The following is a 27,367-nucleotide window of genomic DNA, read 5'->3' on the forward strand; positions in this document are numbered from 1 at the left end:
GGCTCCAGTGGCACTGCCACTCTCTTTGTACCCTGCCAAGCCAACCAGGACTCCCAAATGTGGCTCTGTCTCTCCCAAACTCTGGCTCCTGAAGGGCAGGAAAGCTGCAGAGCTCGTGGGATGCTGGGCTGTTCCCATTCCAGAGTCCAAATGTGATGTTTAAAAACCTTGTTCAGTGCACTCACCCCTGGAAATATTTACCAAAGCTGGCAATTGTTTGATAGGGAGTTTTATTATTCCTGTCAGAGTTGAAGGATTTTTTATTCCTGGCTGAGTCTCTGCCTGTTCTGGGGTGAAGGTTCAGCGTGGGAGATGCTTTGCTGGCCAAACCTGGCTGGCCCCTCATCCATCTGCTTAATCCTGGGAATCCCCTGAGACAGAGCCCAGCCAGGGTGGAGCTTTGGAAGTGGCTTTGGGGGTGACAATAGATCCATTTAGTCCTGGCTTCTTCTGGCAGGGATGGATGGGCTGCATTAGGAATTCTGTCTAAATCTGTTGGATTTGATGCCTGAGAAGCTCCCGTGTCTCCATCGGTTTGGGAGTTGGGAGGTGAGGGGGGATCCTGGGCCTCTGCCCCTCAGGTGAGACCCCCCTGCAGAGCTGCTCCAACCCTGGGAACAGCACAGGGAGGACGTGGAGCTGCTGGAGAGAGTCCAGAGGAGGCCACGGAGATGCTCCAAGGGTGGAGCCCCTCTGCTCTGGAGCCAGGCTGGGAGAGCTGGGGGGGTTCCCCTGGAGAAGAGAAGGCTCCAGGGAGAGCTGAGAGCCCCTGGCAGGGCCTAAAGGGGCTCCAGGAGAGCTGGAGAGGGACTGGGGACAAGGGATGGAGGGACAGGACACAGGGAATGGCTTCCCACTGCCAGAGAGCAGGGTTAGATGGGATAGTGGGAAGAATTGGTGGCTGGGAGGGTGGGGAGGGGCTGGAATGGAATTCCCAGAGCAGCTGTGGCTGGCCCTGGATGCCTGGAAGTGTCCAAGGCCAGGTTGGAGCAATCTGGGACAGTGGGAGGTGTCCCTGCCCATGGCAGGGGGTGGGATGGGATGATCTTTAAGATCCCACCCAAACCATCCTGGGATTTCATATCCCAGCTGGAGCTGCTGGGACCACATCGTGGCTCTCCTGGTCAGAGTTCAATTTTGCTGGATGGCTTATAAATGCAAATGATGGATAAACACATGGACTGTCCCTTTGGATCACATCTCCTGTCCATCCTGAACAGGAGCCAGCAGGAGACATTCCAGCAGGGAGCAGGGAGAGTGTGCAGAGACAGATCTGTGACAGCCTGGCCTCCCGTGCCAGAGAGAAAGATACATTTTCTGCCCTAAAGCGTGAGGTTTAATAATCCTTCAACAATATTTTGGTATAATCATCAACTATTATAATTGCTCTGGATCATCTTGTCATCTTTATAAATGCCTGTTCCATTTTTTAATCAGGCTGGACCAAAAAAAAAAGCAAAAAAGCACCTCTGGTGATGAATCACAGGGTTCAGAGTTGTGCTGCCTGTGATGTTTAGCCCCAAAAGTTTACAAATAAATACAACAGAGGAAAAAAAAATCCATTTTAAGGAGAGAATTAGGCCAAAGTTTCAGTTTTCTGAAAGGCACCTAAGGATTTGCAGAACACTGGGATCAGTGTGAGGTTGGCACAGGAATATTGTTAAAAATGGCACTTTCTGCCCATCCCCACCCCCAGGCTCCTGATGGGATTTGTAAATCCTCATCCTAAAGGGGGGATTAATGTCACCCATCTCCTGCCATCGAAATCTTCCCTGTCTGGAGGAGACTAATCTTTGGGTTTAAGGGATGGGAAGCACAGGGGGAGATTCCTGGGAGGAGATTCCTGGGAGGAGATCCCTGGAGGCAGATCAGAGGTGCTGTCACTGGACAGATGTGACAGGACAGGGAGCTCCATTCCCTGCCTCAGACAGTCCCAAACTTTTGGCTGATGTGTCTTTACTCAAAAAAAAAAACCCTGGAAAAGAGATTTTACAGCCAGCAGAGCAGCTCAGCCCGTGTGCACTGTCCCTGCTGTCACCTGGGGCTTTGTCCCTGTGCCTCTGTGACTCCTCTGGTGCTCCAGCTTTGTGTTCCTGCTCTGTGAGGAGACTTTGCAGCTGCATTGATGGAACAGCCCCTGGGGAGCAGTTAGAGGTGTTCTTTTGGTTTGGGAGGGGAAAGAATTCCCAAGTGGAGTTAAAAAGAGGAGATAAGTGGTAAATCAGACCTGCAGAAGCCCCTCTGCCCCCTCAGGTGAGACCCCCCTGCAGAGCTGCTCCAGCCCTGGGAACAGCACAGGAAGGACATGGAGCTGCTGGAGAGAGTCCAGAGGAGGCCACAGAGATGTTCCAAGGCTGGAGCCCCTCTGGAGCCAGGCTGGGAGAGCTGGGGGGGTTCACCTGGAGGAGAGAAGGCTCCAGAGAGAGCTGAGAGCCCCTGGCAGGGCCTAAAGGGGCTCCAGGAGAGCTGAAGAGGGACTGGGGACAAGGGATGGAGGGACAGGACACAGGGAATGGCTTCTCACTGCCAGAGGGCAGGGAGAGATGGGAGATTGGGAAGGAATTCCTGGCTGGGAGGGTGGGGAGGGGCTGGGATGGAATTCCCAGAGAAGCTGGTGTGGAGATGGATGGAGATCTGAACATATGTAAGGACACAGATCTGCTGGGATGGGTCCAGGAGAGTCCATGGAGATGATCAGAGGATGGAGCAGCTCTGCTGTGAGGAAACGCTGGGAGAGCTGGGATTGTTCAGCCTGGAGAGGAGAAGCTTTGGAGTGTCCTAATTGTGGCCTTCCAGGACCTGAAGGATCTACAGGAGAGCTGGAGAGAGACTGTGGACAAGGGATGGAGGGACAGGACACAGGGAATGGCTTCCCACTGACAGAGTTAGATGGGAGATTGGGAAAGAATTCCTGGCTGGGAGGGTGGGGAGGCCCTGGCCCAGGTTGCCCAGAGAAGCTGTGGCTGCCCCTGGATCCCTGGAAGTGTCCAAGGCCAGGCTGGACGGGGCTTGGAGCAACCTGGGCTAGTGGAAGGTGTCCCTGCCCATGGCAGGGGTGGCACTGGATGGGCTTTAAGGTCCTTTCCCACCCAAACCATCCTGGGATTCTCTGACCCTGCTTCTCCCTTCTCCCTCTCCCCTTTCCTGGCTGGAACAGCCCCTCAGAGCTGGGACAGAAGCCACAGGTCTCCAGCTGGTGTTTGACCCTGGAGCAGAGGGGTTTTGACCCCCCCCCTTCCTCACCTGGGCTGGAAGGAGAGGTCAGTGCTGGTTGTTTGAGAGAGGAGGTTTTGTGCCCTCAGGGCTGGGCTGGTGCTGGAGCTGAGCACAGAAAGAAGTCCAAGCCATCACCAGAAATCTTCCAAACTCTCCATTCCTTGCTGGAACTTGGCAACATTCCCAGGACAATAAGTCAGGCAAAGCATTGCAGCAGAGCTGGTTCTATCCTCAGTTGTGCCATAAAGCTGGAAATCAGAGGCTCAGAGTTATTGGTGCTTTGTGATATGATGCAGATTATAGAGATTCAGGCAGAGAAATAGCAAGCTAATGGCTCATTGTTGCTGGGAATATTGGGAATATTCTCTTCAGTAGAGGCATTTGACCCTTTGGATGCTCCACTGAGTTCGATTTGCTGAAAACCCTAATGACCTTCCTGAATTTCTTAATATTTTTTGGATTAAATCAGGTTTTTCAGGGCGGTGAGTCGCTGGATTTCTGCTTGTGGGGTTGTGGGAACAAGGTGAAATGTGTGAGAAATTCCTGTGTGCAAACCCTCATTGTCATGGACCTGCTGCTCTGAGGGATGAAAGGGATGTGTCCCAGCATTTTAATCCCATCCCTGCTCTCTCTCTCTCCCCATGGATGGCAAAGGGCCCCTTTCATCCCATCGTGGTGAACTGCCCCACCAGCCCGGGTTGGTGTTGGCCTTTCATCTTTCCCTGGAAGTTTTGAAGGTTTATCTGCAGTTCCCTTGTTCCCTGACTAACGTCTGGATGTTTGGGGAGAGCAAAGAGCAGTTCCAGCCAGAAGAGAGAAATAGGAGTCCCCTGAGTGCCCCCCTGGGTTGGTGGTGACCCTGTAGGGCTGGAGCTCAGTTCTGGTGGCACAGGGGATAATACCTGGATATCCAGGATCCCTGAATCCCTGTTTTTTCCACCTCCACCCAAACAAACCCACGTGAGCATAAAACACCGCCCAGTTTCCCAGCTGGAATCCCAAATCAGGGATCCACCAGGTGAGGATGTGACCAAAGAGGCACAGCCACAGCTGGCAGAGCTGACTTGTTTTCTGACCCTATTTTTAGCCAAATTTCTTTGCTTTTGAGTTACATGAACTCAGGAATTCTTGCTGGGAAGGATCTGCAGAGTCCCAAGCCAGAAGGAGCTGGAGGAGAGAGCTTTGCTTGTGAACTTCTGCTCTCCTGATCCCCCAAAGTGCTTCCTGCTGGTGACCAGTGATGGGACCTGAGGGATGACACAGAGCTGTGCCAGGGCAGGGTCAGGTTGGATCTCAGGACAAGGTTCTTCCCCCAGAGGGTGGTTGGCACTGCCCAGGCTCCCCAGGGCAGTGGGCACGGCCCCAAGGCTGCCAGAGCTCCAGGAGGGTTTGGATGATCCTCTGGGGCACAGGGGGGGATTGTTGGGGTGTCCTATTCAGAGGCTGGACTGGATGATCCTTGTGGGTCCTTCCAGCTCAGGATATCCTGGGATTCCCCAGCCTGTTCTCTCCGTGCCAGGACAGGTATAAATGAAACACTTCCCACTTGTGTTCTCTGAATGCAGGGAAGGCAAATTCCCCCTGGGTGAACTCCAAATAAAGAAAACTCTGATTTTAGAGTTGACTCTTGTATTTGCCTCTAGTGATTAGTGTGTATTCCTTTAATATTGAAATCAGATTGCTATATAAAGCAGAACACACGGGAATATCTCTCTGTAATAATGAGGAGAGTGATCTGATTTCTGAATGTAACAGTTTCATTTCCTTTCCCTTTTTTTTATTACCACGTTTCCTGCTGTTCTTTGCCTGGAATGTCAATCCTTCACCTTCATGCCTGGCTTTATTTAGGCTTGCTGCTTTTCGTGTACTAGGAAAATATACATATATATATATATATATTTATACATTGGCTTATCACTTATGCAGTTTAGAGTGTGCCTTGGAGCAAAGCCTGAATCCAGCAAGGGTGGATCCCTCACTGGAGATGACACAGGATGTCACAGCTCAGAGTGGGATTTTATATTTCTAGTATTCATATTTCTACTATTTATATTTCTACTATTTATATTTCTACTATTTATATTTCTACTATTTATATCCCTATCCTGTAATGAATTGCCCCTGCCCTGCCCCTCCACGTTGAGCATTGCTGGGGCTCCTCTTTTATCAAGGGCAAACATTTCATGGAAAGGTAAAAAAAAAAAGAGAAGGAAATTTAATCCCTTTCTCCTCTCTGAGAGCAGCAGCATCTTCCCATCAGCCTGGGCTGGTTTGGTGCATGGAATTTACATGGAAATTATGGAAATTCCCTTGGAGCTGCAGGTTCCATGGGGTACAGGGAAAAATCCTCAGTGTTGGATTGTTCAGCTTTTCCACTGGCAAAGAGATGTTGTTCCAACTGAGATGATTCCCAGTCCAGCTCCTCAAGCTCTCCAGGTTGTTCCCAGCTGGCAACCAAGTCCCAAGGAGTTCATGGAGGGGGTTATCAGGACTGGTTTTCAGTGAGCAGGATCTGACTCGAAGAGAACAACAAACTTTTCATGCCAAAGAAGAGGTTTTTTACTAATTCCTTCCTTCCAGGGCTTAAAATCCCCTGTGCTGGCACCCATCCCATGCATTCCAGGTTACTTCCCAAGTGTGGCTGCAGTGATTCCACACATCCATCCCAATCTGGTTGCCCAGAGAAGCTGTGGCTGCCCCTGGATCCCTGGAAGTGCCCAAGGCCAGGTTGGAGCAACCAGTCTAATAGAAGGTGTCCCTGCCCATGGCACAGGGTGGAATGGGATGATCTTTAAGATCCCTTCCAACCCCAACCATTCTGGGATTCCATGATTTCTTCACATCCTTTACATCTTCTCTATTAAATCCAGACAGACTTTCCACAGGATTTCAAGTCCCAGAATTACTGGTGAAGAAATTCCTGGTTGGACAATCCTCAGAGCCACAGCTTTCCAGCCCTGGGATGGGTCAACACCCATTAAATGGGTATTCCCATTAATGGGAATCCATCAAGGGCTGGAGCCAGGCTGGGAGAGCTGGGGGGGTTCCCCTGGAGAAGAGAAGGCTCCAGGGAGAGCTGAGAGCCCCTTGCAGGGCCTAAAGGGGCTCCAGGAGAGCTGGAGAGGGACTGGGGACAAGGGATGGAGGGACAGGACACAGGGAATGGCTTCCCACTGCCAGAGGGCAGGGAGAGATGGGAGATTGGGAAGGAATTCCTGGCTGGGAGGGTGGGGAGGCCCTGGCCCAGGTTGCCCAGAGAAGCTGTGGCTGCCCCTGGATCTTTGGAAGTGTCCAAGGGCAGGTTGGACCAACCTGGGCTAGTGGAAGGTGTCCCTGCTCGTGGCAGGGGGGTGGAACGAGACGATCCATAAATCCCATCCCAACCTGTGTGTGATTCCCTGCTCCCTCTTGCTTTGCAGCCCCGCCTTCCATCAAGCTCCTGGTGGACGACCCCATCGTGGTGAACCCGGGCGAGGCCATCACCCTGGTGTGCGTGACCACGGGGGGGGAGCCGGGGCCCAGCCTCACCTGGGTCAGGAGTTCGGGGGCGCTGCCCGACAAGACGGTGCTCAACGGGGGCACCCTGACCATCCCCGCCATCGGCGCCGACGACGCCGGCACCTACAGCTGCATCGCCAACAACAACGTCGGCAACCCCGCCAAGAAGTCCACCAACATCATCGTCAGAGGTGAGCGGGGCTGGAAAACCATCTCAGGAGGGTGTTGGAAACATCACCTGGCAGAGTGGTCGGCACCCAGTGGTGTCTTGTGGTCGTGGTTGGATTGATGATCTTGAAGGTCTCCTCCAACCTGGAGGGTTCTGTGGCTTCTGCTCATTTCTGGGATGAGTTATGTTGCTTCAAAGTGCTGGAGGTGGTTTGGTGTCTCTGTGTTGGGAAGATGGAGAAGCTTTTCCATGGAAATTGTTTTGTTGAGGTTGGAGAAAGGAGGTGAGTGGAGATGGAAAACCATATGTAACCTCATAACCATATGAAACCTCATGTGGCTCAGTGGTTTCCACTTAGTGAGGTCCTGCATTTCCAGGTGGTCATGGTTGGATTGGTGATCCCAAAGATCTCTTCCAACCTGGAGGGTTCTGTGGTTTCTGCTCATTTCTGGGGTGAGTTAGAGTTGCTTCAAGGACCAGTGGCTCTTGTGCTGGGATCAGAGCCCTGAGGTGGAACAAGGGTGGTTTGGGGCCTCTTTGTGTTGGGAAGATGGAGCAGCTTTTCCATTGAAATTGGTTTTTTGAGGCTGGAGAAAAGAGGTGAGTGGAGCTGGAAAACCACCCACCTTCCTCTTGGAGGATTATTGGAATCCTCATCTGGCTCAGTGGTTGTCACCTGGTGGTGTCCTGCATTTCCAGGTGCTCGTGGTTGGATTGATGATCCTGAAGGTCTCTTCCAGCCTGGAGGGTTCAGTGGTTTCTGCTCATTTCTGGGATGAGTTAGAGTTGCTTCAAGGACCAGTGGCTCTTGTGCTGGGATCAAACCCCTGAGGTGGAACAAGGGTGGTTTGGCAGGTTTTCCATTGAAGGTGGAGAGAAATTGGTTTATTGAGCCTGGGAAAAGGAGGTGAGTGGAGCTGGAAAACCACCCACCTTCCTCCTGGAAGGGTGTTAGAAACCTCATGTGGCACAGTGGTTTTCACCCAGTGGCGTCTTGTGGTCGTGGTTGGATTGATGATCCCGAAGGTCTCTTCCAACCTGGAGGGTTCTGTGGTTTCTGCTCATTTCTGGGATGAGTTAGAGTTGCTTCAAGGACCAGTGGCTCTTGTGCTGGAGGTGGAACAAGGATGGTTTGGGGCCTCTTTGTGTTGGGAAGATGGAGCAGCTTTTCCATTGAAGGTGGAGAGAAATTGGTTTGTTGAGGCTGGAGAAAGGAGGTGAGTGAAGCTGGAGAACCATCCACCTTCCTCTAGGAAGGCTGTTGGAATCCTCACCAGGCTCAGTGGTTGTCACTTAGTGGTGTCTTGTGTTTCTGAGTGGTTGTGGTTGGACTGGATGATCTTGAAGGTGTCTTCCAACCTGGAGGGTTCTGTGGTTTCATCTCATTTCTGGGATGAATTAGAGTTGCTTCAAGGTGCTGGAGGTGGAACAAGAGTGGTTTGGGACCTCTTTGTGTTGGGAAGATGGAGCAGCTTTTCTATTGAAATTGGTTTGTCGACGCTGGAGAAATGAGTGAGTGGAGCTGGAAAACCATCCACCTTCCACTTGGAGGATTGTTGGAATCCTCATCTGGCTCAGTGTTTGTCACCCAGTGGTGTCTTGTGGTCGTGGTTGGATTGATGATCTTGAAGGTCTCCTCCAGCCTGGAGGGTTCTGTGGTTTCTGCTCATTTCTGGGATGAGTTAGAGTTGCTTCAAAGTGCTGGAGGTGGTTTGGTGTCTCTTTGTGTTGGGAAGATGGAGAAGCTTTTCCATGGAAATTGTTTTGTTGAGGTTGGAGAAAGGAGGTGAGTGGAGGTGGAAAACCACCTGCCTGCATCTTGGGAGGGTGTTAGAAACCTCATGTGGCTCAGTGGTTTCCACTTAGTGAGGTCCTGCATTTCCAGGTGGTCATGGTTGGATTGATGATCCTAAAGATCTCTTCCAGCCTGGAGGGTTCTGTGGTTTCTGCTCATTTCTGGGATGAGTTAGAGTTGCTTCAAGGACCAGTGGCTCTTGTGCTGGGATCAGAGCCCTGAGGTGGAACAAGGGTGGTTTGGGGCCTCTTTGTGTTGGGAAGATGGAGCAGCTTTTCCATTGAAATTGGTTTTTTGAGGCTGGAGAAAGGAGGTGAGTGGAGCTGGAAAACCACCCACCTTCCTCTTGGAGGATTATTGGAATCCTCATCTGGCTCAGTGGTTGTCACCTGGTGGTGTCCTGCATTTCCAGGTGCTCGTGGTTGGATTGATGATCCTGAAGGTCTCTTCCAGCCTGGAGGGTTCAGTGGTTTCTGCTCATTTCTGGGATGAGTTAGAGTTGCTTCAAGGACCAGTGGCTCTTGTGCTGGGATCAAACCCCTGAGGTGGAACAAGGGTGGTTTGGCAGGTTTTCCATTGAAGGTGGAGAGAAATTGGTTTATTGAGCCTGGGAAAAGGAGGTGAGTGGAGCTGGAAAACCACCCACCTTCCTCCTGGAAGGGTGTTAGAAACCTCATGTGGCACAGTGGTTTTCACCCAGTGGCGTCTTGTGGTCGTGGTTGGATTGATGATCTTGAAGGTCTCTTCCAACCTGGAGGGTTCTGTGGTTTCTGCTCATTTCTGGGATGAATTAGAGTTGCTTCAAGGACCAGTGGCTCTTGTGCTGGGATCAAAGGCCTGAGGTGGAACAAGGGTGGTTTGGGGCCTCTTTGTGTTGGGAAGATGGAGCAGCTTTTCCATCCATCCAAAGTGGACTTGATGATCTTGAAAGCCTCTTCCAGCCTTGAGGGTACTGTGGTTTCTGCTCATTTCTGGCACTTTAGACTTGCCCCTGTGCTTTAATTATTCTAAATAACAGGACAAACGTCTGTCTGGGGTAAAAGGAAGAGAAAAGAGGCTGCAGAACAACTGCTGCCAGACAGAGGGAAAGTCTCCCTGGTGGTTTATCCCCTTCTGGATAATCCAGGGATGTGGGCAGTTGGTTTGGAGGTGGAGTTTGATTGGCATCATCAGACAGGATCAATCTCCCTGAACCAAACAGTTCATCTGAAGCTAATTTTCTATAATTTACTCTGTAGATTAAAGAAATGAAGCTCAGCTCTTTTTTACCCCCAATTCTTTGCTTCCTGCCGTGATTCCCCCTTGTTATTTCTGTTAAAGGCCTTTAGAGGAGAAAAATCTTTATTCCACTGTTGGAGGATTGATCCTTCCTAAAAATGATGCTGAGTTTAGGACTGAAATATGAGACACAGCAGAGTTGTGGGTTGGGTTTGTGTCTATATTTTCTGACATTTGGCCTGGGGCTCCTTCCTTCTCTCCAGTCCAGCTCTTTTTTGTCGTTGTGGATCAGGATTTTCACACAGCAGCTGAGGAGAAAAGAGAATTTGCTGGAAACAGGATCTGAACCAGGCAGGAGAAGCGTTTGGGAAATGGAGTTCACAGCTTCTGGCAGGTGGAATATGAACCTCAGGGTTAGCCAATAATCCCCTAATCTGACCCAGAAAGGAAATTTCAGTTGTCTCAAAGCATCATCAGGGCTCAGATGAAATTTGTTCCCTTCAAAATTCCCTCCATTTCCCAGTGCCTTTATCTGAATGTGCTTTTATTCCATGTGCTTCATTCCGTGGGTGCTGAAGCTTCTCCATGATTTTTTTTTTTCCTGGGTATTTTCACTTTCTTTTTGTGGCTGATGACCCACCACACCCGACTTCAAACCAGGAAAGGTGGGGAGGGACTTTGGACGAGGGATGGAGGGACAGGACACAGGGAATGGCTTCCCACTGCCAGAGGGCAGGGATAGGTGGGATATTGGGAAGGAATTCCTGGCTGGGAGGGTGGGGAGACCCTGGAAAAGAATTCCCAGAGCAGCTGTGGCTGCCCCTGGATCCCTGGAAGTGTCCAAGGCCAGGTTGGAGCAACCTGGGATGGTGGAAGGTGTCCCTGCCCATGGCAGGGGATGGGATGGGATGATCCTTAAAATTCCTTCCAGCCCAAACCATCGTGGGATTCTCTGATGCTTGGATGGCTCCTCCATCCAGGAGGAGAACAAAAATTCTGGAGAGCATCTGTGAGGGTTCCTGCACATCAGATTGGGAAACAGAGCCAGGGAGATGTTTGACAGATCTTTAAAGCCCTTGGATTTAGAAATCATGGAATCATTTAGGCTGGAAAAGCCCCCTCAGACCATCGAGTCCAGCCATCCTCCAGCACTGCCAAGGCCACCACTGCCCCATGTCCCCATGTGCCACATCCCCAAGGATTTAAATCCCCCCAATTTCTGTGATATTGGTAGAAGAACCTTTTTTCCCCATCCTGGTTTTCCTCTCTCTGTCCTGGGAAGGGCTCCCAACAAGTAGAACCGGATGAATTTAGGGATATGCTTCAGTGCTGGGTTTATGGTTGGACTTGATGATCTCAGAGGGCTTTTCCAACCTAAACAATTCCTAATTCCTGGGAAGACTGTCCCATTTTTGCCTCCTCAGCACCTTCTCCCATCCCTCCTTTAACCAGATCCCTCGGAACTGCAGCACATTTTTGGGGTCATTTGACTCTCCCTGGGTAACTTTTCCCTTCTGGAAAGAGGAAACGTCCTCTCTGGAGTTCATTTTTCTGAGGGGTGGGGGATGGAATTCCAAGGATTCCCTGTCAGTTTAAACATAAAATCCTGCCCTGTGCTCAGCACTGGCACAAAAGCTTTGGCTGAACAAACAGCATTCCTGGGAAATTCGGTTTGAGGCTGGGATTTCTGGAAGGACCTGTGGAATTGTGGCCTTAAAAACTGGGTGTGAACTGCTAAAAAAAGGAGGTTGAGGGGGAAAAAATAGAAGAAAGAAGGCTCAGATTGGGAAATAAATGAACTTTTGGTTGCTTTTGTAGTAGATTTTTAAAAAATAGCAATCCTCTAATACGGTTCTCACAAACCTGCTTGAACTTCTGGGTTCCTCCATGGATTTCTTTATCCCAGAGGTTTATTTTGGAATTTCTTTGGTGGTTTAGGGCAGTTTAAGGAAGTAATGGGTGGAATTAGGTCTGTTTGGGGGGTTCTGTCTCCGGCATTCCAAGACTAAACTGTAGGGATTTCCAGGGATTATGGCTCCAGCATTCCAAGCGAAAATGTTGGGGTTTCCAGGGATTCTGGGTCCAGCATTCCAAGTGAAAATGTTGGGGTTTCCAGGGATTCTGGCTCCTGCATTCCAGGGCTAAAATGTTGGGGTTTCCAGGGGTTCTGGCTCCTGCATTCCAAGGCTAAAATGTTGGAGGTTTTTTTGTTTTGTTTGGCCTTTTTTTCCCATCCTGGTTTTCCTCTCTGTGTCCTGGGAAGGGCTCCCAACAAGTTAATCTGGATGAATTTAGGGATGTGGTTCAGTGCTGGGTTTATGGTTGGACTTGATGATCTCAGAGGGCTTTTCCTACCTAAACAATTCCCTGATTCTGTTTCTTCCCAGGCCTTGGCACATATGCCCACACATCTCTCCCATGGAGAGATGCCCTCTGGGATGGGATTTCAATGGGATTTTAGCCAAGCACACCCATCCTACAGCACATCCACTGTCATAAATTCCCAGGGTGCTCCGCTAAAACTTTACAGCTCTGGGAATGATTGTGGGGAAAAGTTGAGCTTCAGAGTTGAGTGAGTCCATTTATTTTTATAATCTCAGATCTGGGTGTTCTCCCAGGCTGGAAGGTCATAGGTGAGCTCATAAAAGGCTTTCAGAGAGAAATGGAGGTGGTTTATTGATCCTCCTGCCCTTTCACTGGGACTTCCCAGAGTTTTTTGTTGTCAGGAATTTTAGTTTTTAATAAGTTGGCTCTTCAAAACGTCCTGTGGTGGCTGTGGGGCACCGTGGGTCTGTGAGGGTGGATCAGAAGGGATTCCAGAGGTGGGATTTGTTCCATCTCTGCCCTTCTGACCCTTGTGCCAGGGCAGCTTCCCACAGACACCTTGTTTGTCCATCTCAGCCTGGGGGTGGGGGTTGGCAGTGACTGGACATGAGCCCAGGTGGCCAAGAAGGCCAAGGAGAGCTGGCTTGGATCAGGAATAGTGTGTCCAGTGGGATCAGGGCAGGGACTGTCCCTGTGCTGGCACTGCTGGGGCACCTCCAGTGCTGGGGGCACTTCTGGGCCCTCAACAAGAGAGACACGGAGGGGCTGGAGCGTGTGCAGGGAAGGGAACGGGGCTGGGAAGGGGCTGGAGCAGCAGGAGGGGCTGAGGGAGCTGGGGGGGCTCAGCCTGGAGCAAAGGAGGCTCAGGGGGGACCTTCTGGCTCTGCAACCCCCTGACAGGAGGGGGGAGCCGGGGGGGGTCGGGCTCTGCTCCCAGGGAACAAGGGCCAGGAGGAGAGGGAACGGCCTCAGGCTGTGCCAGGAGAACTTTAAATTGGATATTAGGGAAAATTTCTTCCTGGCAGGGGCTGCCCAGGGAGGTTTGGAGTGCCCAGCCCTGGAGGTGTCCCAGGAAGGCCTGGCCGTGGCACTCAGTGCTCTGGGCTGGGGACAAGGTGGGCATGGGGCACAGGGGGGATTCAGGAGTCTCAGAGGGCTTTTCCAGTCTCAGGGGTTCTGGGATTTCACTGAGGGCAAGAAAAGAAATTATTCTTCTTCTTGCTTGGCTGAAAGTTCTCAATCCCTAAAGCCTGATGCACTTTTTTTGGCAGGGCTGTGTTGTCCTGCTCTGGTGTTGTATCAGAACTTGGCTGATTAAGACGTGGTGAGGTCTGGGCAGTTTTAACAATATTCTCAATTTGGCAGAAAAAAAAATTGAGTTTTTCCAAGTTTTGTCACGTCTTGGAGGGAGAGGAAATGAAGAGAAGGAAGACAAGTGCACACTGGTTTGTTCTGATGCTGCCAGGATACTTTGCTGACCCCAAAATGTGTTTTAAGACACTTGTGTTCTGTCAGGTGACTGTGACTGGGATTGGAAGGTCTCTCCCAAATCATTTGGGAATGCTTTGTAGGATCCTAGTGTGTTTTTGAGGCATTTGTGGGAGAAAAATAAAGTGTTGAAGGGAAATGCATCCCGTGTTGGGAGAAATCTAGGCTCTGACAAAATCCTACAGTCCAGTAAAGCTCTTGAGCCACCCCAGAAGCAGGAATGGGGATGATTCAGTGTGGAAACCTTGGGAAATGAGGGTTTTGCCCTGGATTTGGGGAGAATGGCACGTCCTGTGTGCTGAGTTTCATCACTTGCACTGTGTGGGCAAAGAGTGGAGATTTACAGTATATCACTTTTGGGCAGGAAAACTCAGCAGGACTATTTTTTTTTTTTTTTCTGGCAGCTTTGGCACAAAATTAAACTTTCTCAAGGAACTGGCCCTGGAAAAGTCCCAGCTGAAAAGTTCAGAGGATTTAGAATTTGTTTGGCAAGTGGGGTTGTGTCAGCTCCTCTCAAGTGTTTAATTTATATCCCAATTTCTTTTCTGGCTTGTGATGAGGCTCAAGAAGTTCCCATTTGCCTTTGGGATGGGGCAGCCCTGAGCCCACCATTCCAGCCAAGCCTTGGGAAGCTGTAGCAACCTGGGATTTTGTAGCAGAGTAAATATTTGGGGGGTTTTTTCGGCCTTTTTTTCTGCCTGGGGTTTCCAAAATTATTAAATTCCAGCTGCCAAGTTGTCGCTGCTGTTTCTGGATCAGCCTTTTGCATTTTCTGCTGTTTCCTCCTTGTGTCCCACCTTGATGTGTTTGAATCTTTTTATCCACTGTCTGTGTCTCCTTAAAATTAGGGAGGAAAGAGCTTTCCCCCAGGACAGGGGGAAGGAACAGCAGTTTCTGTCCCCAAATCAGCTTTGTGATGCTGGTGTGGCACCACTGGGATGACTCCTGGTTTTTCCAAGCAGGGAATTGGAGGCAGAAGGTTGTGAAGTCTCTGTTCACAGAATTCCAGAATCCCTGAGGCTGGCAAAGCCCTCCCAGCCCATGGATCCCCCTGTGCCTGATGCCCACCTCGTCCCCCAGCCCAGAGCACTGAGTGCCACGGCCAGGCCTTCCTGGGACACCTCCAGGGCTGGGCACTCCAAACCTCCCTGGGCAGCCCCTGCCAAGGCCTCACCACCCTTTCCAGGCAGAAATTCCTCCTCCTGTCCCACCTGAGCCTCCCCTGGCACAGCTGGAGGCCGTTCCCTCTCCTCCTGGCCCTTGTTCCCTGGGAGCAGAGCCCGACCCCCCCCGGCTCCCCCCTCCTGTCAGGGGGTTGCAGAGACAGAAGGTCCCCCCTGAGCCTGGAGAAGAGAAGATGAAGACACAAATTCCTCCCCTCACACCCCAAGGGGATGCTCTTGGAGGAGGCAGGGCCAGTGTCTCCATGGGGGGGCTCAGCCAAGTGACAGGAGGGCACAGGCACGAGGTGCAGGGAGGGAATTTGTTCCTGGGAAAGATGTTTTCCCGAGGGGTTTGGGCAAACAGCAGGCCAAGGCCCCAGAGTGGAGCAAATGAACTTCTGCTGAGGGGCTTGGAGCGTCCTGGGCTGGTGGGAGGTGTCCCTGCCCATGGCAGGGGGGGAACAAGATGGGCTTTGAGGTCCCTTCCAACCCAAACCATCCTGGGATTCTGTGATCTCATTGTGTCCCAGCTTCTCTCTCGTGTGGAAAATACTTCCCAGGTCAGGATTGAACTTCCCAAGGCTCAAATATTCTTGAAACGAGAAGTGCCCCAAAAGGTTTCCCTGGAGGTCTCCAAGCCCTGCCCAACGTGGTGTGAGCTCACACCAGGCCCTGCCCTGAGCTCCCTTCCCACCTGGATATTCAAATAGTCACCAAACAAGAAGTGACTCCACAAGTTTAACTCCATTTAATACATGAACTCCACTGAATCCAGGATATTAATCCAGGCTGTGGATTCCTGCAGGGAAGCTGTGCTGGGACACAAACACACATGGATGGAGCAGGCACAGACTCCTCCTCTGGAATGAAGCATCCCTGCAAAAAAAATGGCAGGATTGCTCATCCATCTGCTCAGTCAGGCTTTTATCTCCCTGGCTCTTTGATCCCTGTCTCCCAGACCCGTGGGCCACCAGCCAGTCAGGGAAAACACGTCAGGAATAAAAAGTTTTCCTGGAGGTCTCCATGCCCTGCCCAACGTGGTGTGAGCTCACACCAGGCCCTGCCCTGAGCTCCCTTCCCACCTGGATATTTCTTCCCATCCTGGAATATTCTCACATCCAGAATCACAGAATGGTTTGGGTGGGAAAGAACCTTGAAGACCATCTCATTCCAACCCTGGGCGTTGCTTTTCTCCTGATGCTGATTCCTCTGGAATATTTACTTCTAAAAAGCAGTTAAAAGGGAAGCCCTGCTGTGTTTCACGCACTTTGATCTCGCCTTCATCTGTTTTAATGGATCAGAATTTTTTCTGAGCACCTCGTGAACCGAAATCCTTCATTACAAAGAGATCTCCACCCTCCCCTCTTCCTTCCAAAGAACAGCAAAGCAGCTAATTAAGCAGAGCACATGTAAAAAAAACAGACACCTGCCACATGGCATGGCAGGATAATAAATCCTCTGCTTTTAAAAATTAGCAGCGTTTCCAAAATTAGAGCCCAAACCCGAAGCCTCTCCACTGGTATTTGCATTTAAATTGAAAACGGGGATGCATCTGCTCTTGTAAGTGCCAAATAATTGCTTGATATTAAAAAAAAAAATTTGGAGACGCTTCAGGAGAAGGTGCTTGACATCTTAATTGTTCTGAGAGCTGCTGGAAGTTTTTTTTTTTTTTTTAAAAAAAACTTGCAGCTAAAACCATGTTGACAGAAGCAAAATGAACTGTTGGGGAAACGCTGAGAATCTGTGGCTTTTTTTAGCCAGATTTTGCTTCCAGTCTGTCTGGGGATAGGAGGGGAACGGGCAGGGGCAGCAGCACTTTCCTCACAGTTCTCTCACAGAGTCCTTTCCTCGTGGAAAAGGGTTGTCAAGGAATGGAAAGGGCTCCTCAGGGAAGTGGTGGAGTCACCAGCCCTGGAAGTGTTCACAAAACCTGTGGCTGTGGCACTGGAGGAGAGGGTTTAGTGCTGATGCTTTGCTGGTTGGACTTGATGACCCTAAAGATATTTTCCCACCTTAATTCTTCGGTGATTCTATGATTCTAAACACCCTGTTGAAGAAATTGGAATTTTGAGACTGGTCAATGTTGATGCATCCTTCCAAAAAGCTCTGTGAGTGTTTCTGCAGTTCTTTTATTTTTTAAATGATTTTTTAAAAAAGATTTTCCATTTCCTTCTAACCCAGACTCTGTTCTTATGACCAGAGGAAAGATGGGAACATGTTAGAGCAGGTCCAGGGATGCTCCAAGGGCTGGAGCCAGGCTGGGAGAGCTGGGGGGGTTCCCCTGGAGAAGAGAAGGCTCCAGGGAGAGCTGAGAGCCCCTTGCAGGGCCTAAAGGGGCTCCAGGAGAGCTGGAGAGGGACTGGGGACAAGGCATGGAGAGACAGGACACAGGGAATGGCTTTGAGGTGAAAAAAGGGAGATTTAGATGGGATATTGGGAAGGAATTCCTGGCTGGGAGGGTGGGGAGGCCCTGGAATAGAATTCCCAGGGAAGCTGTGGCTGCCCCTGGATCCCTGGAAGTGTCCAAGGAAAGGTTGGAGCAACCTGGGCTAGTGGAAGGTGTCCCTGCCCATGGAAAAGAGTTGGAACTGGATGAGCTTTAAATTTCCTTGCAACCCAAGCCATTCCTGGATTCCGATCCCCTTGGATTCTGCAGAGCTGGTATCTGCAAAAACTCTGGGATGTGGGGAGTGATTTTACTCTTCTGTTTTCCAATTAAGCCACAAGACTCATTTTCTCTCTCTCCTTTTCCTTTCTAACAGTTTCTTGGCCATGAAAAACAAATTAAAAGATTTTTTGGCAAAAGCCAATTAAGAGATTTTGCTGTTCTTTCCACACAAAATAATGCCAGGATGGATTTTAATGTCACAGAACAAAATTTAACGACCATGTTATGATAATCACCAGTGACAAAGATATTTTGGACACTTGTTAAATTATCTCTGCTCAGAGATGACAAAGTTTGGGGTGATATCCTGGAGATTTGTTGCCAAAATAGAGACTTTGGGTTTCTTTGGAACTTGTGGTGGGAAGTTTTATTTTGGTGGTTTTTTTTTATTTGATGGGGGTGAGATGTTCCTGAAGGAGGAAACAGCAGAGAAAGATTTCCAGGAGTCCTTCTACAGTGGGAATGGGTTTTATTTAGTTCAGAGATTAGTTAGGCTGGGCTTTCCTATAATAAACTAGTCATTGTGGACTGAACTGTTGTTCCCAAGGTGTGGTACCGGAGCAGATTCCTGGATTTCATCCACTAGCACAGAATCATGGAAGGTTTGGGATGGAAGGGACCTTAAATCCCATTTAATTCCAACCTTCTGCTATCCCAGGTTGCTCCAGCCTGGCCTTGGACACTTCCAGGGATGGGTTTTCCACAACCTCTCTGCTCCTCTGGGGGTCTGTGATCCCACAACTCAAACATAGAGTTTTTTTTTCTCCTAACAGAGAAGGTGAATCCAAGTTTGGAATTGCTTTGCAATTAATTACAAGGATCATCATGAGACAGCAAAACTCAGGCACAGAGCAGTGTCACGACTTAAAATATGGTTTTTTCTTTCCTTTTGAATTTGGAAATGGATTATTTCATGGGAATTTTGTGTGTCAGTCATGTCCAACCTGCAATGGTGCAGCAGTTAATGGGTTCATGGGGGGATTTGATGCCTCTGGATGTCATGGAATGTGCCTTGGGGAGACAGGAAGGTTTGGATGCATTAAAGGAGAATTTGGGGTTGATCAGAGAGAGGGGGTGGGAAGATAAAACTGAACCTGCTGAATGCAAATAGACCTTGCTCGAGCTGCTGAAATGCATTTTATTGCTTTGAAAATGTAATTAATGAGGGAGGGCAGCAACTGTTTGTGAGTCTGAGGACAAGAAGTGTTTCATCTCGGGCTGTTTGATCACATCACAGCTCTTTGGGGCTCTTTGGAGGAAGGCTGGCACTCTGCTGAGCCTCCAAGTGCAGTTCCAGAGTTCTCTGCTGCTCTTTTGGAGCCCTGTGTGCTGCTGATGGGCTGAAATCCCTGCTGGGAAGCAGCTCTGCAGCCAAAACCATCTCCCACACTTGGCTGGTTTATCCCAGAATTCCAGACTGGTTTGGGTTGGAAGGGACCTTAAAGCCCATCTATTCCACCTTCTGTCACAGGCAGGGACACCTCCCACTCTCCCAGGTCGCTCCAAGCCCCATCCAACCTGCCCTTGGACCCTTCCAGGGATGGAAGTTCTCTGGGCAGCTCTTTATTTTTTTAATGATTTTTTAAAATTATTTTCGATTTCCTTCTCAGCCAGACTCTGTTCTCATGACCAGTGTTGAATCCAGGCCTGCCCAAGAAAGATGGGAACATGTTAGAGCAGGTCCAGAGATGCTCCAAGGGCTGGGGCCAGGCTGGGAGAGCTGGGGGGGTTCACCACCCCCCCAGGGAAGAGTTTATTCCTAATATCCAATTGAAATCTCTCCTCTTTTGGTTTCAAACCCTCTCCCTTTGTCCTTTCCCTCCCTACCTGGGTAAAAAATCCCTCAGCCTCGTGTCTCTTTTGTGTTTTATCCCATGGAAACCTTTCAGGCCTCAGATGGATCTGACAATAAAGGGGAAAGCTGGAATTGGGATCAAATTTTCAGTTTACTGGACATTATAGAGGGTGGTGCCTGGTGGTCCAAGAACCTACAGATGAGGACCATCCAAGCCACTGTTTTATGGGGACTGATGGATGGAAACCCGGGATACAAAAATCCCTTTTCCATCAGCTGGAGGCTCAACTCAGGTGTTCCCAAGAGGTGGGAACACTGTGGGATTCTCATTCTGGAGTGGGAGATCCAGCTCCAGATTCCTTGTCCTACCATGTCAGAACCCTCCCAGGGGGATGAACCACTCTCAGTTGTGCTGTGATTTACACACTCCTCCATCACAGCCTGATTGAGCTGAGAGTGGTTCATCTTCCTGGAAGGGTTCTGATCCCACAGATCAGGAAATTCCCAGTGTGTGAAGTGATTTGGATTCTCAGCCTGGAGTAGGAGATCCAGCTCCAAATCCGGTGTCCTACCCAGTCAGAACTCTTCCATAGGGATGAACAACTCTCAGTCAGGCTGTGATTTACACACTCCTCCATCACAGCTTAACTGAGAGGGGTTCAAGTTCTTGGAAGGATTCTGACTCCAATAGATCAGGAATTTTCCAGTGTGTGAAGTGATTTGGAGTCTCAGCCTGGAGTGGGAGATCCAGGTCCAAATTCCTTGTCCTGTCAGGTCAGAACCCTCCCAGGAAGATCAACCATTTCCAGTCAGGCTGTGGTGGTGGAGTGTGAAAATCACAGCACAGCTGAGAGTGGTTCAAGTTCCTGGAAGGATTTTGACTCCACAGATCAGGAAATTCCCAGTATGTGAAGTGATTTGGATTCTCAGCTTGGAGTGGGAGATCCAGCTCCAAATTCCTTGTCCTACCAGGTCAGAACCCTCCCAGGGGGATGAACCACTCTCAGTCTGTGATTTACACACTCCTCCATCACAGCTTAACTGAGAATGGTCCATCTTTCTGGAAAGATTCTGACTCCATAGGTCAGGAATTTTCCAGTCTGTGAAGTGATTTGGATTCTCATCCTGGAGTAGGAGATCCAGGTTTAATTTCCATGTCCTGCCAGGTCAGAACCCTCCCAGGAAGATCAACCATTTCCAGTCGGGCTGTGGTGGAGGAGTGTGAAAATCACAGCACAACTGAGAGTGATCCATCTTCCTGGAAAGATTCTGACCCCCAAGGTCAGGAATTTTCCAGGATGTGAAGTGATTTGGATTCTCAGCTTGGAGTAGGAGATCCAGTTCCAAATTTCTTGTCCTACCAGGTCAGAACCCTCCCAGGGGGAAGAACCACTCTCAGCTAGGCTGTGATTTACACACTCCTCCATCACAGCTTAACTGAGAGTGGTTCAAGTTCTTGGAAGGATTCTGAACCCAAAAGCCAGGAATTTTCCATTCTGTGAAGTGATTTGGATTCTCATTCTGGAGTGGGAGATCCAGCTCCAATTTCCTTGTCCTGCACTCAGCTGTAGCTCCCAAGATCCTGCAGCACCAGAGCTGCTCCTGCCTTTTTTGGGGATTTGAGGAAGGGAGGTTTGTTATTAATTTGTGTGAAAGAGTTTTATTGCTAATTTTGGGAAGGAAGTTTATTCCTAATTTTTGGAAGGGAGATTTATTCCTAATTTTGGGAAGGGAGGGTTATTTTTGCTCAGGGCTGGTGGCAGCTCTGCATTTCGGGGTGCTTTCCTTCCTTGAAAATGGTGGAGCAATCCCACCAGGAATTCCAGGTTAATTGTGGAGATTTCAGTGTTATTCCAGGGCCAGCTGAGATCAGGGATTTACAGATTCCCGTTGTTCAATGATCTCATTTAACCCTGACAAGAAACTTGGTTATAAAGTCACATTTTCTGCTGGTTTCGTCGGTGACAGCAGAAAATGCTGATACCGTGGAATTTGTGGAGTCTGGGAAAATGGGGTTGGAAAAGCAGGGGATTGTTGGATGTGGGATTTCCTGGCTGTTCCTGGTGGATTTATTGTGCCCCTTCTCGTGGCTTTGGAGAAAGGAAGAAGTTTGGTTTGGGGAAAAAAAGAGAAGGAAAAGACCAAAGAGATTTTTTCCTTCCCTTCACAATTTCTTGGAACTCCCTGAACTTTTTTCCCTGCAGTGCCTCCTCTGAACTCCTTGGATTGGGATTTATGGAAAAATATTGAGTTGAGGTGTGTGCTCTGCTCGGTTTTGTGGGAATTGGAGTTTGCTGGAGCAGATTGGGATGATGGGTGATCCAAATTGGGATAATGGGTGATCCAGTTGGGATAATGGGTGATCCAGCCCAATTATTGCTTGAATTAATACTCACATTTTATGGCAACAGCCACAAAACTTGGTTGTTTTATTAATTAAATCCACGAGCCTCCTTAATTAAATCCTCTTGGAGCCCATCCTGGGCGGTGGAAAAGTGGTTTCAAGCCCCAATTTTGAGGTTCTGCACCTTTATCTGCCCCTTTCAGGTGTTATTTTAACACCAAACTGTAACAAAAGGCGGAGAAAAGTTTATGTGACTTTCCTGTCAGACTTTGTTCAGCTCTAAGAATGAGAAACTGCTGAAAAATCACAAATAAAAATAGTTTATCGAGGTTATTAGCAGCTAATTTGGGCTGAAATGTTTCTGTTTGTCGTGCACATCGAGTTCTTTTTTTCTCTTTTCCCCTGCCTGAAAGTTATTTACATAATATATTGTTTCTGAGGTTTGTTCTGGGATTTTCAAACCCAAAAAAAAGCTCAGCTCGTGCCTCAAAATTTTTTTTGTGGCAATTCCCAGCTGGCTCAGGCTCTGGAATTGAAGAGTTGCTTCCCTGGGAAGGGACTGTGGCATTCCCAAGGGAAGGAGAGATGTTTAGGAAAGACAAGTGCATTTTGCTGCAGAAATTTAATCTTGATTAAAGTCGTCGAAATGAATGAAATGATAAAATAAATGAATAAAATCAACCACTCAGATTCTTGAATACGTGGTTAAAATTAATTAGCAGCATCCTGATGCCTTTTGTGCTGTACCTGACATGAATAAGTATATAAATAGATATTAAAAAAATGACAAAATATAACAAGTTTCCCATTCACTAATTACAAATATTTCCTTCCTGAATGGAGGAAGTTTTTCCCACCCTGTGTCCGGACACAGCTCAATTTTAGGCTTGTTTTCCCGCATGAAAAAGGACAAACTAATTATTAAATCAATGTTAAATCTTTTCTGAGTTGGGAAAGGGTGAATCCAGCGTGGCCTTTGCAAGCTCCAAAGGGCCGGTTCCTTCGAGGAGCCACTGAAGTGACCAAATGGAGTGACACCAACCACTGAGGGTCAAGCAGGCCAAGGGCCGGGTCCTGCCCTTTGGCCACAACAACCCCCGGCAGCTCCAGGCTGGGCCAGAGGGGCTGGAGAGCAGCCAGGCAGGAAGGGAGCTGGGAGTGGGGATGGACAGGGAGCTGAACAGGAGCCAGAGTGTGCCCAGGGGGACAAGAGGGCCAATGGATCCTGGCCTGGCTCAGGAACAGGGGGGCCAACAGGGCCAGGGAAGGGATTCCTGCCCTGGACTCAGCGCTGGGGAGGCCACCCCTGGAGTGCTGTGTCCAGTTCTGGGCCCTCAGCTCAGGAAGGACATGGAGGGGCTGGAGCAGGGCCAGAGGAGAGCAACGAGGCTGGGGAAGGGACTGGAGCACAAGTGCTGTGAGGAGAGGCTGAGGGAGCTGGGGGGGCTCAGCCTGGAGAAGAGGAGGCTCAGGGGAGACCTCCTCACTCTCTGCAACTCCCTGCCAGGAGGGGGGAGCCAGGGGGGGTTGGTCTCTTTTCCCAGGCAACTCTCAGCAAGACAAGAGGGCTGGGTCTGCAGCTGTGCCAGGGGAGGGGGAGGTTGGAGATCAGGAAGAATTTCTTTGCAGAGAGGGTGCTGAGCCATTGGAATGGGCTGCCCAGGGAAGGGGTGGATTCTCCATCCCTGGAGGTGTTTAAGGTGAGACTGGATGTGGCATCAGTGCCATGGGCTGGGAACCACGGCGGGGTTGGATCAAGGGTTGGACTGGATGATCTTGGAGGTCCCTTCCAACCCAGCTGATTCTGGGATTCTGTGATTCCATGGGATGGGACAGCTGTTCCCAGCCCGGGGATGGATGGATGGAGCCCTCCAGGGCTGCCTCAGGGAAGAAGCAGGAGGTACAAACCAGGGCAGGCTGCAGCCTCAGGCATGTTTTTCCCTCCTTTCCCTGTCACCAGCTGGCACCAGGCTGTGTTTGCTCCCAGATGGATCGGAGGTGACACCTCTGGTCATGTCAGTGCTGTTGGGATGATATCTCTATTTTCTCCTCTCTCTCAGTGCTCTGGTAGGACAAGGGGGGGTGGAAGGGCTTGTAAACACCTCCAGAGATGGATCACAGACACGGAAGGCTCATGAATTATTTGGGTTGCTCCTCACTTGTCAGCAGCTCAGCCTAATTTAGGTGCTGTGCTTCCTATTTTTCATCTTGGAAGTGACAAGTGCTCCAGCTCCATGTGCTGTGGGATGGGATTTCATGGAGCGTTTGGATCCTGCAAAAAATTAACCGTGTGTTAAATGGTGCGTTGGAAGCTTCAGTGGCTTCCCAAACATCACAGAATCCCAGGATGGGTTGGGCTGGAAGGGACTTGAAAGTCCATCCAGTGCCACCCCCTGCCATGGGCAGGGACACCTTCCACTGGACCAGGTTGCTCCAACCTGGCCTTGGACAGTTCCAGGGATCCAGGGGCAGCCACAGCTTCTCTGGGAATTCTATTCCAGGGCCTCCCCACCCTCCCAGCCAGGAATTCCTTCCCAATATCCCACCCAGATCTCGCCTTTTCCAGTGTGAAGCCACTCCCTGTGTCCTGTCCCTCCATCCCTTGCCCAAAGTCCCTCCTGACCTTCCTTGGTTTGAAGCCAGATGTGGTGGGTCATCAGCCACAAAAACAGGAAAACACTTGGAAAAAAACAAATCACAGAGAATCTTCAGCAGCCGTGGAATGAAGCACATGGAATGAAGGCACCTTCAGATAAAGGCACCGGGAAATGGAGCGAGCTTTAAAGTGAACAAATTTTCTTTCTGGGTCAGAAACCCCCAGGGCCTCCCCACCCTCACAGTAAAACAATTATTCCTTTCATCAACTTGAATTGACCCCTTTTTAGTTAAAAACCCTCACTTATGGCTCCACACCCTTTTAAAATCACAGGTAGGCATCGAGTGAAGCCAAATTTGTCTTTTATTACACTGAAGGGCTTCTCTTTTGCGTTCCAGCCTTAAAAAAGGGACGCTTTTGGATCACCCCCGACCCCTACCACAAGGATGACAACATCCAGATCGGGCGGGAGGTGAAGATCTCGTGCCAGGTGGAGGCCATCCCGCCCGAGGAGCTGACCTTCAGCTGGTTCAAGAACGGGCGGCCCCTGCGGAGCTCGGAGAGGATGGTGATCACCCAGACCGACCCCGACGTGTCCCCCGGCACCACCAACCTGGACATCATCGACCTCAAGTTCACCGACTTCGGCACCTACACGTGCGTGGCCTCGCTCAAGGGAGGGGGAATCTCCGACATCAGCATCGACGTCAACATCTCCAGCAGCACCGGTGAGCGGGGCTGGGGGGGCCTGGGGGGAAGTTTTGGGGGGATGGAGCCAAGGATGGCTCTGCTCGCCCGGGATGGAGCCACGGGATGGCTTTGCTCGCCCAGGATGGAGCCACAGGATGGCTTTGCTCTCCTGCTCCTGGGTGGAAGGTTTTTGGGGGGATGGAGCCAAGGATGGCTTTGCTTTCCTGGGATGGAGCCATGGGATGGCTTTGCTCTCCTGCTCCTGAGTGGAAGTTTTGGAGGGATGGAGCCAAGGATGGCTTTGCTCTCCTGCTCCTGGGTGGAAGTTTTGGGGGAATGGAGCCAAGGATGGCTTTGCTCTCCCTCTCCTGCGTGGAAGTTTTGGAGAGATGGAGCCACAGGATGGCTTTGCTCTCCTGCTCCTGGGTAGAAGTTTTGGGGGGATGGAGCCACAGGATGGCTTTGCACTCCTGAGATGGAGCCACAGGATGGCTTTGCACTCCTGGGATGGAGTCACAGGATGGCTTTTCTCTCCCACTCCTGGAGTCTGGAAGTTTTGGGGGGATGAAGCCACAGGATGGCTTTGCTCTCTTGCTCCTGGGTGGAAGTTTTGGAGGGATGGAGCCACGAGAAGTTTTGGGGGGATGGAGCCACGGGAAGTTTTGGGGGGATGGAGCCAGGGGATGGCTTTGCTCTCCTGCTCCTGAATGGAAGTTTTGGGGGGATGGAAGTTTTGGGGGGATGGAGCCAGGGGATGGCTTTGCTCTCCTGCTCCTGAATGGAAGTTTTGGGGGGATGGAAGTTTTGGGGGGGTGGATCCACGGGATGGCTTTGCTCTCCCACTCCTGGGTGGAAGTTTTGGGGGGTTGGAAGTTTTGGAGGGATGGAGCCACAGGATGGCTTTGCACTCCTGCTCCTGGAGGCTGGAAGTTTTGGAGGGATGGAGTCATGGGATGACTTTGCTCTCCCCCTCCTGGGTGGAAGTTTTGGAGGGATGGAGCCAAGGATGGCTTTGCTCTCCCGCTCCTGGATGGAAGTTTTGGGGGGAATGGAGCCACAGGATGGCTTTGCTCTCCTGCTCCTGGGTGGAAGTTTTGGGGGGATTAAGTCACAGGATGGCTTTGCACTCCTGGGATGGAGTCACAGGATGGCTTTGCTCTCCCATTCCTGGAGTCTGGAAGTTTTGGAGGGATGGAGCCAAGGATGGCTTTGCTCTCTTGCTCCTGGGTGGAAGTTTTGGGGGGATGGAGCCACGGCATGGCTTTGCTCTCCCACTCTTGGATGGAAGTTTTGGGGGGATGGAAGTTTTGGAGGGATGGAGCCAAGGATGGCTTTGCTGTCCCACCTCTGGATGGAAGTTTTGGACGGATGGAGGCAAGGATGGCTTTTCTCTCCTGCTCCTGGGTGGAAGTTTTGAGTTTTGTGGGATGGAGTCACAGGATGGCTTTGCTCTCTCACTCCTGCATGGAAGTTTTGGGGGGGATGGAGCCACGGGAAGTTTTGGGGGGATGGAGTCACAGGATGGCTTTGCTCCCCTGGTCCTGGACAGAAGTTTTGGAGGGATGGAAGTTCTGGGGGGATGGAGTCACAGGATGGTTTTGCTCTCGTGCTCCTGGGTGGAAGTTCTGGGGGGATGGAGTCACAGAATGGCTTTGCTCTCCTGCCTGTAAAAGCACTTCTCGTCTCAAGCAGAGCTGTTTGGATGGGGCTTGGAGCAACCTGGGCTGATGGGAGGTGTCCCTGCCCTTGGCAGGGGGTGGAGAAAGGTGGGATTTAAGGTCCCTCCAATCCAAACCAGGCTGGGACTTCATGACCTTTGATCAGGGCCTGAGTTGCTTTGATTAGACAGCAGGAATCACAGGGAGTGACCTGTTGGATCGTTTTTGGCCGTGGAGATGCTCCAAGAGCTGGAGCTGTTCTCCTACAAAGACAGGCTGGGAGAGCTGGGGGGGTTCCCCTGGAGAAGAGAAGGCTCCAGGGAGAGCTGAGAGCCCCTTGCAGGGCCTAAAGGGGCTCCAGGAGAGCTGGAGAGGGACTGGGGACAAGGGATGGAGGGACAGGACACAGGGAATGGCTTCTGTGGGGAATGGATAGATGGGATATTGGGAAGGAATTGCTGGCTGGGAGGGTGGGGACGGGCTGGGATGGAATTCCCAGAGAAGCTGTGGCTGCCCCTGGATCCCTGGAAGTGTCCAAGGCCAGGTTGGATGGAGCTTGGAGCAACCTGGGCTAGTGGAAGGTCTCCCTGCCCCTGGCAGGGGGTGGAACTGGATGAGCTTTAAGATCCTTTCCAGCCCAAACCATCCCGGGATTTCTATGATCTTACTATCAATTAAAGAACCAGGAGGATTATTATTGGGGAAGAGCCAAGTTGGGAATGCCATGAATTGCCCACCTGGCCC

General features: G+C 50.5%; 1 protein-coding gene and 1 long non-coding RNA gene across 2 annotated transcripts in view; one reads left to right on the forward strand and one right to left on the reverse strand.

Moving 5' to 3' along the window:
* The window catches only part of LOC127463143 (uncharacterized), a 192,165-nt gene that overhangs the window by 158,451 nt on the left and 6,347 nt on the right, over positions 1-27,367 (reverse strand). The gene's annotated exons all lie outside the window — the stretch shown is intronic.
* MDGA2 (MAM domain containing glycosylphosphatidylinositol anchor 2) overlaps positions 1-27,367 on the forward strand; it is a 293,882-nt gene that overhangs the window by 149,261 nt on the left and 117,254 nt on the right. The window contains exons 6-7 of the mRNA XM_051772102.1: positions 6,636-6,905; positions 24,674-25,003. Coding sequence (XP_051628062.1) covers positions 6,636-6,905; positions 24,674-25,003 — 600 coding nt within the window. The remainder of the gene's footprint in view (positions 1-6,635; positions 6,906-24,673; positions 25,004-27,367) is intronic.

The sequence above is a fragment of the Manacus candei genome, unplaced genomic scaffold (genome assembly GCF_025592945.1).
Source record: "Manacus candei isolate 608988 ecotype Guabito, Panama unplaced genomic scaffold, ASM2559294v1 h1tg000150l, whole genome shotgun sequence".
Classification (NCBI taxonomy): domain Eukaryota; kingdom Metazoa; phylum Chordata; class Aves; order Passeriformes; family Pipridae; genus Manacus; species Manacus candei.